Below are 12,882 nucleotides of genomic sequence, written 5' to 3'. Positions count from 1 at the left end.
TTTGGCTGATGACCTAAAAACACTAGAATTTCACTCACTAACAGTAAAGCACAAACTTCATGGATGGTCTGTATTTTAGAACAAGACACGTTGTTTAAAATCTGAAAACACTCCAAGGTGCAGTTGTTGATAATAGTGTTTACTGTGCTTTTATTCTCATGGTATGATTATATTTAACTTAACAGGCTTTTGTGCAAAAACACATTTGATATTTTTAGGTTTTGATATTTTATTTTAGTATATAGAACACCTGAAATAGAACTGGTTTGAATCTATAAGGTGCTCTTCCTCAATAGCAGTTGAAAATGCATTATTCTTCGGATAATTCTATTAAAAAAATAAATAAATAAAGGCTATGGGCACACCCACAGCACAAAAACGGTTGTGAGGTCCCCTGCACTGACCCCAGTTAGCAGAGGTGAGGTCTAACAAACACAAACAAACTGGCCACAGCTGCCTGTTTTAGCACAGCTCTCAATCAAGAACACATACCCCCGCTCCAGTTTCCAGGTGGATGACTTAAATAAAGAAACAATAACTATCGCACACTGATGATTCATCTTTCTTTTTTTCTCTTTCTTGTGCTGGTCCCACATGCCTCCTATAGCAGTGGCAGTTTTGTGCTTGGCTTTTTACATCCTTCAAATCCCTGACCTGTAATGATGCAATCTAGAGATCAAGTAGGAGCTGGCCTCAGCTATAAAAATTAAAGCATTCATGGCATTTTAAATTATTTTTATATCTCACGACAATAATTTTGACAGAGTAAATATATTTTTTACATTTAATATATTATTATTTAAAATATAAAGTGATTGTGCCATGTACGTTTTCCTACAATACTACCAAATACAAAAACGTTATAAACAATTATAATGTGCACATTTCTGCGAGAGTTCTTAATGTTGCACCAGTCCTCAGTCCTTCATGAAAATCAGCCTGCCACCACCGCTGATGACACCCAGCCAATCAGAGGACAGCATAGTTGTATGCCTCTGCAAACCCCGCCTCTCTCAAGTATTTCTCAAATTTGAATGGCTCAGTCACTCTGATAGCTGTCCTCCCATTGGCTGAGCTCTCTCCGGCTTTCAGCATTCTAATCAGCTCCGACGTGGAGAGCCGACTCTTGGCGTTGAAGTGGCAGCACGACCTGATAATGGAGTACCTACACACCGGAGTGAAAACAGAAAAAAACTGTGAAACAATATGCATACGAATACTGGTATGAAAAACATAATATTTCCACTGAGACGTTGGAAAATAGGTAACAAAAAAGGAAAGAAGTGTGACCACAAGCTAGTAAAACTGGAAGAAGCAGGTAAAAGCATCGTGTCTGTAGGGATAAATTATCCCTAAAGATTAACTGAAATGTTTAAACTAATTGCAAATAGATTCAATGACCATAGAAAATTGATTGAAACGAGTTTAAAAGGCTACAATGATGCAAAATATGCAAATATTGTAGTAAATCTATGAATGATACATGACTAAAACATTCAGGTTCTGCTTCTGATTATTAGTAGAAACAAAGCTCAGAAACGTCCCTAAACAGTCATGGACTAAAGGTTAGACATCTGTGTATAAGCTGATGATCAGTGAGTGTTGCAAACTGCTGGTCCTGTTTTCAGTCTTTTGCTTCTAAAAGCTGTTTTCTGCTGTTGCTCTTACAGTGAGTTGGAGCAGGTGTCCGGTCGTTTGAGGTGACTCCCTCTTTGGAGATGCTGCAGAAGTTCAGACGACATGACCTGAGCAAATGGTGGGTCACCTGAAAGCATCAGAGTATAAAGTCCTGTTACTTAAAGAGCACAGTTACTGACCATGTCGGCCAGTGTTGTGCCAAAATGTGATTTCCATTGTTTGGGTTTTTAATGTGTGTATTGATAAATAGACTTTAGTGAACAGAATTTATAAGTAAATTTAATATATATGTAAAATAAATCACCTGTTCTGCAAGTATCTTCATGACTTTGCGTTATTGTACTTGTATTATAATCAAGCCAGTTCTTTTTATCCCCTACAGCAATGTTATCTGTGGCTTCAGGTGGCTTGATATCATTCATGGGGGCACCAGTATTGAATTATGAGAAACACACTTGTATCAGGTTTTGAAAATTTCTGTCCACCCCAAAACGCCAGCAACACGAGAGAGACTATAAAATGCCTTATATGTCACAGGACAAATGGGGAATATCGTCACCATTTTAATTTTCTTCTTTCTTTCTTTTTTTTTTAAAAAAAGAAAGAAGGATACTCACCTAATGTGACCATTTCATAGATGAGGATGCCAAAGGACCATCTGTTAGAAAGGTTAAAGAATGGCATGTCAGCACCCAGAGATGGACTGGCACACAAATCAGTTGAGTCTTTGACAACTCTGTCCAGTGACAGGGATCTTAGCGACATCTTTTATTCTCACAGAGGACACTCACACGTCGCTGCTCTTAGTGATGGGTCTCATGGCCAACACTTCAGGCGCCTGCCATTTCTTAATCACTGTATCTTCTCCCGTTGAACTGCCCTGGGTTCTCCTGCGGTAGGCCGGGCCGAACCCCCACAGCTTAGCTGTCATGTCTCCACTAACCAGAACGCTGCGAGCTCCCACGTTGCCATGGATACAGTTCTGACTGTGCAGGTAGTCCTAGAAGATGTTCAGACAAATTCAGAGTTGGTTAGCACGAGGGCCTTTAGATGTCCACTACTACAAATACATCAATAGAAGAAATAAAACCATAAGCCAGACTTCACAACACTAACCTTCAGCGCTTAGGGGCTGAATTTTTGCTTGGTTAATTTCTGACTTTTTCAGTGAAGTCCAGTGTGTCGGCTCAAATTTGGGTGTAAAAATGGGATTTCTATATTTTTTATTTTTTTTTAGTTTTAAACAAGTCTTTGGCACATTTCTAAAACATGTGTTTTCTTGTTTTTATGAATGCATCTCTGATATATTTGTTATGCACTGTATGTAATAATTTATACTGTATTTATCCTTTTACTGAATCCACAGTTGTTTTGGCTCAACTCAACCAGCAAACAATAAGAAATGTGTTTTTAGAACAATGTCCACATAAGCAAGGAGATTTGTTTGCAAATATATTTATTTTATTTTCTTCAATGTACTTTTTATTCCTGCATTCAACAATTTGGTCACTGGTTGCTTTTTTTAAAGTGCTTTATAAATAAAGTTTTCTTGGGAAGTAGTTCGCTCAAAGATAGTGAAGCAGACAGCTGTTTAACCAACCAGAGCAGAGGCCACTTGTGCTGCCATGGTGAAGATCCTCTTCTCTGTCATGTCACAAGAATGCTGTAAACCTGAGTTATCCTGCAGTGGGAGAAATGAGAGAAAGGTGTAAATGTGTCAGACTTGTTACATTCAGATAGTAGACATTTTATTGTAAACAATCAGTCTTAGTGAGTGTTCATTTTGACAAAAAGCCCTGAGATCTTTCCTCTCTTTTTATTAATGTTCATAATTAACTCCTAAACCATATATGAATAGAAGAGGACAGACTGTAACCGTCGCTGTCAGGTTACTCAAGTCTTTGCAGAAACATCTTATGTTGCACTGTACTGCCCCTCACAGGCAGATGGCCGTAATTACTTCATTCACATTTAAGTTTAGAGTTCATAAGCTAATCATTATCCTTCTATATAATATGTGATTAATATTTTATCATCCTGTTTACTATGTTTAGTGGGTTAAGTAGTGTTTTTTATGTTTAACCTCAACGAGTTTTTCAGCCAAACTCTTGGACTGAATGATGTATTTTACCATTAAACTGTGGTAAACTTAAACTTTCCAATTTAGCAGTTTAATTTATTTTTCTTGTTTTGTTGCTCAATTAGCAATTTTAAACTTGAGAAACCATTAAATTATAATTTGGAACTGAATACTGTGTTATTTTTTTTTATATATATATAATTGTGTTAATTATCCCTTTACTTTGCATGCACTGTTGCAATCCTTGTTCCTACACTGTAAACTCGACTCCTAGAGTATGCTCAGTGTGATGAATAACTAATAGGTTCCTCTACCTGTCTGCATCTCCACAGGAAGCCCAGCAGGTCTCTCTGCTGTAGCTCTTCCACCACCATGACTAAAGGCGACTGTGCCGACATAACACCAAGCAGCGCAGGTATGAAGGGATGCAGCCCCAGTCCAGACACAAAGGAAGCAAACCCCAAAAACTTCTGTTTCTCACTGCTGCTGGCTGTTTCTGGGAAAAATAAACATTTGATAACAGAGTAAGACTTCACATTTCCAGTTTCTACACTGCATAAATGTTACATGCTGTCAATAATTTATCATTTTTGACTTTGAAAAGCATTTTGGACACAAAAAATGGAAAACCCTTGTTTGTAAGCCAGTTTGCAGGTATCCATTACAAAACCAAACCTTGTCTTCCATAAACAGACCTTCAAGCAGCTCGGTTTACCTTTCAGCACCCTCAGCACGACGTTCTTGTTGTCCATGCGTGCTCTGTAGAAGTTGACTGTGTCATTAGGGTGGATGGAGAAAGTCTGTGGCAGTACAGCGACCTGGCTGAAGGCTTCATGATGGCTTTCTGTGGACCTCTGTGGTGCTGCAGCCATAGATGGCCTGACATTCTGCCGCACTTGTGTAACAGACATTGGCAGCTCTTCATGTTCCAGTGGGTTGATGCCAGGGGGCGCTGTTAAAGGAGAGGACGGTCGACATTAAACAGATGTGAATGTGAAGATTAAAAAAGTTAAAATATTGATTAAATGTGCACAAAGAGACTTCTGCATGCTGGCTTACCATCAATGCCCTGTAGATGAGATCTGTGATTTTGGTGCTTGGTGCGATGACTGTGGTGGTGGTTGGTGTGAGGTTGGTGGTGGTGGTGATGCCTCTCTGTCTGTCTGTGTGATGAGCTGTGGTAGTGCTGGGGGGTTCTGACCCGTGTCCGATTATGATGACAGCAATACCTCAGTATAAACAGGGGCACTAAGGTGACCAGGGTGCCGAAGAGCAGCAGCGCAGGGACGATAATCACTTCCACCTGATGTTCCTTTATCGCTTAGAGGGAAACACAGAAGTTCATGTGTAAATTTCAGGTCGGATATGCATTTGTTTATTAGACTTGTAGTTTCCTTGTTGCACTGCGTAGGAGGGTGTGCAGGTTTATTTTCGCTGTTAAGCTCGGGTTATGTTAACAGGTTAAGTATGTTGGCTGTTGCTGCTGATGGAGTGTTCTGTCTAGACAGTGCATCATTTTCCATTTACACCTATGTGAAATGTTGGTATTCAGCTAAACAAGACTGTAATTTGACGAAGCAGCTATCACCATGGGAAGTGGAAAACAAAGCTTGGGTGCTTCATTTATCCCTGATATGATAATGAGGTTACATTATATCAGGGCGTGTAGGCATACAGTAATGTGATTGTTGTGTGTTGGCTTTGCGTTCTACTGGCCTAACTGGCTGATAACCAACAGCGTTTCCCACAGATCTAGATTCTTTGGTGGGGTAAAGCAGGTGACGTGGGAAAAGCAGGACCGTCATGGCAAATAAACCTTTTTATGAATTTGCTACTGGCAGCAGCATTCCTGGTTCTGGTCTGCAGCCTTGGTGAGTCTGGTGTAGAAGCTCGTGAATCAGTTCTCCACCTGCTTCAAGTTGTTGTTCAGCTGACCTCCAGAGCACAACCAGGACTAATAGTCACTGAGCTAGCAGACATGAAAACCTAACAGTGGAAGAGCCAGGGTTAGCTGAACTGCAGTAATAAAATTTTCACATTCAGAGTGAGGGGATTGTCCACCTCGATGACATCATCCTGCTATACTGGTATTGATACACCATAGACGGCAAGTGAAGTGTAAAAGGCAAGTCTCCTGCTGTATTGTCACATCAGGCTGTGGTTAGATAGTAAAACTGGTTTCTACTAACTGGAATGCGTCACTCTGCGGCATCCGGAAAGTTGAAAGAGCATGCATTCTTTGAGTACATGCATTTTGATTAGATTGATTCATTTATTTGATAACTGTGAGAAATTCAGCTCATTATTGAGCTAGTTGATTGCATCAGATCTTTAATTTTAGCTCTGGCTCCCCACCCCTCCTTTTTAACTCACATATAACATCAGTACAGTGATCGTTAACTGTTGTAATCATTAATCCATCATAGTTGATGTTGAAATCCTGAGCTTAAGCCTTGTTTGTTTTTTCTCTTACTACAATAGATCTATGAAGCTTTCAAATGCCCTGCCCTTTTTTAATGTTGTTTTGCATTCATGTATTAGATTTGAGGGCTCAGCTTTCCACTGATGTTTTCACTGTTAAAGCTCTACCTGCTTTTTCCACCTGCCTTAACCTTTAACCCACGCTGTTAGAAAGAGCAAACTGGAATGTAAAACTACTGGTACATGTAGTCTCTATCACATTCTTAGGTGTGGTGAGAGCCTTACAGAATACCATAAATCATTTCCTGTCATTTTCATTAAAGGGTTTGTATTAGTTGATCTTTCAACAATATTTCTCCTCAAAGGCTTTTTCCATTTCCATGTTTACCAACCCATCACATCACATCACCCCATTCTTATTCTGTTCTATTGAGAGTCAAACAAAGACTGAGCTCACTTGGAAACTCTCTGAGGTTTTGTCAGAGGGGTTTTTTGCATTTTATTTTATTAATCTGAACAGACAGGTGGCTGCCCTGCCTGAGCCTGGGTATGCTGTGGGTTGCTTCCTGATAAAAGGGAGTTTTCGCTCACTCGTTGGGGGTCATTTTATTGTCAGGGCTTCCTCCAGAACACTCTAGTGTCTTTACCTTGTAGTATAAAGTGCCTTTAAGTCCCTGTTATTGTGATTTGGTGCTGTATAAATGAACCTGAATTGAATTGAACTGAATCTACAAGAAAGAATTGCATTTTATTTCTTCTGTTTTAGTAGTTGGAACTAAAACCACAGGACTTGACCAAAAAGTTAATAGAAAGTTAAGGAAACAGAACATTATGGTAGGCTCTAAAAACAGTGAGCAAAAAAATCTATAATCTGTGGTAAAAATATACATTCTTGTCCAGTAATTAACTGTGAGCTGACACAGAATTTCCAGCAGTATCCAGTATGAGTCACCACCCATAAATAACTTCTTTTTTGTTGCCACACATGACACGACCAAATTTGCTAAATCGCTTTTCAAACCTGTTTCCCGTAAGTTGGAATGCTGTGTGAAATGTTCCAGTGTAAACAGAATAGGTTGCAATCATTTGCCAGCATATCTAATGTTGACCCAGTTACCATGTGATGAAAAGTATATTCACCAGCCACTTTTTTAGATACACCTGTTCAACTGCTTGTTAACGCAGATGTCCAATCAGCTGATCATGTTGCAGGAAGTTGGTGCACTTAGGTGTTGTGATGTTCAAACTGAGCCTGGGCTTACCAAAACTGGGTAATAGAAGATTGAAAAAATGTTGCCTGGTCTGATCAGTCTTGATATCTGCTGCAACATTCAGATGGTACGGTCAGAATTTGGCATAAAGAGCATGAAAGCATGGATCTAGCCTGCCTTGTATTAACAGTTCTGGCTTCTGATAGTAGAGCCAGTGTGGGGGGATATTTTCTTTCCAAACTGATCAGGCCCTTAGTACCCAAGCATCATTTAAATGCTACAGCCTACCCGAGTATTGCTGCTGACCATCTCCATCCCTTTATAAAAAGTGCACTCTTCTTCTGACGGCTGCTTCGAGCAGTATAATGCACCATGTGACAAAACTCAGATCATCTCAAATTAGTTTCTTCAACATCACAATGAGTTCAGTGTATTCAAATGCTCTCCACAGTCACCAGACAGCAGAGCACCACTGGGATCATGGACATGCAGCCAGTAAATCTGCAGCAGCTGCCTGACGCTGTCATGTCAATATGGAGCAAAATCTCTGAAGAGCACTTTGTTGAATCTATGCCTCAAAGGACTGAGGCTGTTCTATGGGAAACATGGGGTTCAATACAGAACTAACAAGGCATACCTAATAAAGTGGCCAGTGAATAGATACAGTCGATGTTCAAATTTGCAATCGATTTCCAAAAGTTTGTGACAGGGCTGAAAAGGAGCAGGAAACGTGATGAAACATATGAAAAAACTATTTAGATGCACATTAAGCTTTGGGTTTCTTAGATCTTGAGTTTCGAGTTTCAAGTTTCAACTCAGTCAAGTAAAAGATAAGCTGTTAAGTTGTTGTCATTAAAGTCAAACGTTCATAATAAACAGGATGTCTGGAGTAGAGGTCACATAAGCTTAATAGAAGCCTCTTTGTGAAAGCCCAAGACGAGACCTGAGAGGTCCAGGTGGGAGAGATTGTTCAAGGAGGAAGCAAAGGACAGCGATAAGTAGCATTAGAGCACTTACTACACAGGGTGTCGTTCGATGCACACACAGTAACGTTTGTAGAGCTGGATGACATGCTGGAGACGAAAAGCAGAACACAGATCAATGTTACTATGAGCTTGATATCTGTGCTCAGCAGCAACCCGAAATCCTCGCAGCTTACACTGTCACTCAGCTAGTGACTGTATGAACAGTGAAGTTCAGTCCGGCAGGACACACACCCACAGACATACAGACTGTTAGTGATCAACGTTAGCATATCAATTCAATATTGACTTTGCCCTTTTTTTCCATCTAGATTCACATAACAAATATTATCTGTGACCTTTTAATCTGGACTAACAGAGCAAATATACCAGGGTGTGCTTGGTGAAACGTGTGGTGTTGACCAGCTATTGGTTACAAAGATAATGGAGAGAGCAGATGTCATCATTACCATCACCCAGCAGTGACCCAAAACCCATAAAAGCCTCGTGACATACAGCAGCCTGTTCAACTTCTTCAATCACACAGGTGATATAAAAGACGTCTTTAATTTAAATATTTTATTAAAACCAAAGGTTTTCAAATATTATTCATCTGAAGGTGGCTCTGTAACCATCATCATCTTTATTTATAAAGCATTTTAAAACAACCACAGCTGACACAAAGTGCTGTACATTGGTACTAAATAATAAAATTACATAAGATACAAATAAAAACTAAATAAAGGGAAAAAGTAAAATAACTAATTAGTTAATAATTCATTTAATTACAAGAAAAATTAAGTCTCGCTGAGGCCAAAAGCCAAAGAATAGAAATGGGTTTCAAAACGTGTTTTAAAAGTGGACGGTGAAGGAAAAAAATGGGAAAATACTGATGTAAAGCACAACACTCAAGAGGAAATGGGAGAGAGAACTGAATGAAAACATTTGCAGTATGTGGGATTCAGACACACACGTCTACAACCTTTTTCTTCTCGGGGAAGCACCCTCTCCTGTTTGTTCAATTTGTTTAGCAAATATAGACATGAGTGTTTAACACTTGGCGCCTGATGTTTAGGTGATCAGAACAAGATCATTATTTACTCACAGATGAGAGCGCGATAAAGTCATCAAGCAAATAAAACCTTATCAAGTGAATCACGGATTAAAGTCACTCAGGTCACAATATTATGAAACAAAAACTTTTTTTGCAGAGATGCTTAAAACAGGTGATTCCAAAAGCACAAACTCATTCAACTAATTTGAATAATCCTGTTTGTAGCAGACGAACAAGAATCAGTTTATCTAATATTGCTTAACATATCAACAATTGTCTGCAATTATTGTTCTTGTTATATAAATTTATGAAATCAGTCTCATGTTTTTCTCAGTAGTGCCGAAAAACTGATTTTTCAACACTGCTGAGACTGTTTTTAGATTGATGACCTTAACTTGAAATTACAGTTTTGTTTTAGGTTTGGTTTCTATCTGCAAACTGTTCGATCCAGGGTTCCCAAAGTGTGGTTGGGGGGCCAGTGGCATCACTTGGTAACATTTTATGTGTCCTTGAGAGGAACAAAGAAAGAATGCAGGTTTATACTGAGCTGTGATCCACAGTTCATGTCATACTATAATATGATAGTACAGAAAGACCAGGAAAGCATTGCTCGTGAGTCTGAAGCTGTCAGAGAAGACTGCGCCATACAAATCATCTGATGGTTACTTTGTTTTCTTTTGAAGTAGCACAAAAATGGTAAAAATATGAATACAAGGCTCAACCATCCTGTGAGCAGAGATGTTACAAACACTGAGTGTATAATGTTTACATCATAGTGCTGCTCTCAATCGTGATGTGTATAAAGTTATTAAAACCTCTGATAAATCACTTTAAATCAGTTGTACAGGATGACTTGTTATTATAAACCAGTACTTCATGTCACCATATCTAATGTATTTCTTAATGGAGAGGATTGTTTGAGACGTTTCCTTTAAAGTCAAATAATGTTTGTTAAGAATAACACGCGTGCCTACCTTTTTTCTTTTCAGTCATTCAAACAGCAGTTTCACCACCACAGGCTGCCGTGGTGAAGCAATGGGATCAAAACCATCAACTGCGACTAATCTAAAGGTACGTGTGCTTGCTCCGGTTCTGTAAATGCAATGTCATCCTCATCCATCAGAGCTTATTACTGACTGACTTCCGCTGTGACACATGCAGGCACACACCCTTACAGAGACACACTGGTATGCGGTAAGCATTTTTAAAAGACAGAACATGCATGCACACATATGCGTGCACGCACAGTCGCTGTGTTTTAATCTCGAACTTGTGTCAGTGTCACTAAACCAGTTTGTCTGCATTGTTCTGTCATAGTCACATGTGCCAAAACCAAAACACGCCTGCATGCACAACAAAAGGCTCTGCCATCCCTCTAAACACACATGCACAGTGAGAACAAACAGGAAAAATTAAAGACGCACACACATATGTGCAAATACTATTGCACAAAATTAAGGTATTAGAACACGTAGCTAGTGTACCAAATTTACAGTGACATGAAACTTCCTGTTCAATTTTCAATTTAAAAAGAGAAATCCCGTCTCAAATTAAAAATCTGACCATGTTTAATATCATTTAATTTTTATCTAATATGTTAGTCTGACATATACATATTTTAATCTTACCTGCTGGTTGACTCTCTGGTGCTGTGTACGTATCAGATTCTGGATGTTTCTTATATCCAAAGCATGTAGTTTTCTGTCCTTAGTCCCATATAAGCTATGAAACAAATACAAATCCTCAGGTTTCATGGTTTCCTGAAATATGCAGAGAAATCCACGCACAGACACATTTCCATTGAAGACAGCAGTGAAGGTAGGATCTCTGTTTCTGTTCTCTCACTTGTGACTTTTCTCTAGTCTTTCTCTCTGTCTGTCTCTCTCTCGCTCTCTCTCAGGTCAGGTTAGCCACACCCACCACCGACACTTTTTCTTTCTCACCTTTCTCACCTTTCTCACCTGCACATAACCTGCAGTCAGTATTGTATTTGTTTTTGTGTGTCTCTGCTTGTGTTTTCTCTCTCTCTCTCTCTTCTGTGTGTGTGTGTGTGTGTGTGTGTGTGTGTGTGTTAGCTGGATGGATTTATTAGCTGACAAACTTGGAGTTAGTCATTTCCAATGGGTGGAAATCCATAATAACATTTATTCCATCAGCTGCAGAACAATTGGACTACATAGCAAACAGTCTGTTTAACTGCAGACTTGGCCTGCAGTTAAATGTAGTAGTTGTTGAGAATATACAGTTCACAGATAGGTGAACCACCATCTGTCCAACTATCGTAGCTAAATGAATAATGATTCTTCCACTATACTGCAGTACTGAGATTTATTTACATATTAAACAAGCGACTCTCAACTTGATCACACCTTTCCACTCTGTTTGGAAAGGAGTGTGGGGTGTGGTTAAGTTGCACTTGTTAAAGCAGCTGTGTCTGTCCCATATGATCCATACTGTGTGGTCCAAGCACAAAACACAGCAGAGCTACCTCACCAGTGCTTCTGCTGGAGTAAAAGCAAGATGCACACTGGGGAGTTAATTTAACTCTTCCAACACAAATCCTGGTTTAGCAGCTGTAATTAGAGGGAACAGGCGGACTTAAATCAACTGAGCAGCTAATCTGGCATTAATTTGTTGCATTTGCCGTTTTCCTTCGCATGAAACAAAAAGTCGTGCAAAATAAACTTCTCTTTTCTTCCCACATACATATTCAAAATGAATCTGCATGTGGGAACAAAAATATCCAGAAAGCCTGTGTGAAGTGTCATTGTAGTGACCTTGCTATTGAAGGCCACAGGTTTAATCCTTCTTGATTTTCCACTTTCATTTTCCTTTAGGAGCATGGTGAAACTGCCGTGACTGTTTTGGTTTCAACCATCATGGAAATCTGTCCTGGTACTCTGACTGCACTGCTGTCTCTGGTTTCAACCTGCACAAGCTCATCAGGGCATAACAGAGTTATGTTGTTGTTGTTTAGGCTTTTTTATGTTTAAGACAAAAAGCAAAGATTTTATGTTTTGCTTGAGTTGTTTAAAGCTTTTTGATGGTGTTGTTCTTTGTGTTTCTTTTAGCTGTTTCTGTTCTGATAAAGAACTTTTGATATTGTTTACATTTCCGAGGTTTTGCTTAATCATGAGAGCTATCAATCTGTCAATCCTTTCCGTGTCCGGGCCGGGTGAGGTTGATTGTAATAAAGTCTTGCCCCTGACACCCCTCCCTCTGGTCTTTCTCTGCTGGTCTAGGTCTCGTACCCAGTGGACCGGCGCCGCTGATGGTTCCAGATGTTGTCTCTGTGTTCAGGCCGGCAGAACAGCCGGGAGAGTGACTATTTCTAAATTTTCCACCTTTTGGATGCATTTGAATTCTGTAAATGTGTGTTTGCAGATTACTCCAATGTGTGAAGCTTGATTTATAATACAGCATTAAATATTATACCCCACATGCTGTAGCCATACACGCTCCAAGAAAAGCAGCTACACGTCACAGCAAAGCAGAATGCTGTGGTAAGCATATTAT

At 39.5% G+C, this 12,882-nt stretch overlaps 1 protein-coding gene and 1 long non-coding RNA gene across 4 annotated transcripts; one reads left to right on the top strand and one right to left on the bottom strand.

Moving 5' to 3' along the window:
* Positions 1-720: 720 nt before the first annotated feature.
* Positions 721-11,133, bottom strand: styk1a (serine/threonine/tyrosine kinase 1a). 3 transcript variants are annotated; one of them, XM_005457543.4, is made up of 10 exons: positions 10,995-11,133; positions 8,368-8,423; positions 4,778-5,038; positions 4,434-4,670; positions 4,033-4,214; positions 3,239-3,319; positions 2,430-2,638; positions 2,256-2,296; positions 1,669-1,765; positions 721-1,165 (listed from the first exon to the last, which is right to left on the bottom strand). In XM_005457543.4, the coding sequence occupies exons 2-10, from the start codon at positions 8,420-8,422 to the stop codon at positions 970-972; spliced, it is 1,359 nt and encodes a 452-aa protein (XP_005457600.1). In that variant the 5' UTR covers position 8,423; positions 10,995-11,133; the 3' UTR covers positions 721-969. The 3 variants fall into 3 exon arrangements, with proteins under 3 accessions (XP_005457600.1, XP_005457601.1, XP_019206535.1); XM_005457544.4 differs by lacking the exon at positions 10,995-11,133 and adding an exon at positions 10,341-10,544; XM_019350990.2 differs by lacking the exons at positions 8,368-8,423; positions 10,995-11,133 and adding an exon at positions 10,341-10,545.
* LOC112843574 (uncharacterized) lies at positions 1,090-12,318 on the top strand. The gene is made up of 6 exons (XR_003216019.1): positions 1,090-1,222; positions 1,671-1,756; positions 4,051-4,242; positions 10,356-10,437; positions 11,114-11,184; positions 12,204-12,318. It is a non-coding gene; the product is annotated as an uncharacterized LOC112843574 (long non-coding RNA).
* Positions 12,319-12,882: the final 564 nt, after the last annotated feature.

The sequence above is a fragment of the Oreochromis niloticus genome, linkage group LG22 (assembly GCF_001858045.2).
Source record: "Oreochromis niloticus isolate F11D_XX linkage group LG22, O_niloticus_UMD_NMBU, whole genome shotgun sequence".
Classification (NCBI taxonomy): Eukaryota; Metazoa; Chordata; class Actinopteri; order Cichliformes; family Cichlidae; genus Oreochromis; species Oreochromis niloticus.
This window is presented reverse-complemented; position numbering and strand designations above follow the sequence as displayed.

Excerpts from the sequence above, each read along its gene's own strand:
- styk1a (XM_005457543.4), bottom strand. The coding sequence starts at position 8,422 with ATGTCATCCAGCTCTACAAACGTTACTGTGTGTGCATCGAACGACACC. Across the intron at positions 5,039-8,367 it reads ATCGAACGACACCCTGTGTA|CGATAAAGGAACATCAGGTG; the intron begins GTAAGTGCTCTA and ends TTTCCCTCTAAG. Across the intron at positions 4,671-4,777 it reads TCATCTACAGGGCATTGATG|CGCCCCCTGGCATCAACCCA; the intron begins GTAAGCCAGCAT and ends CTCCTTTAACAG.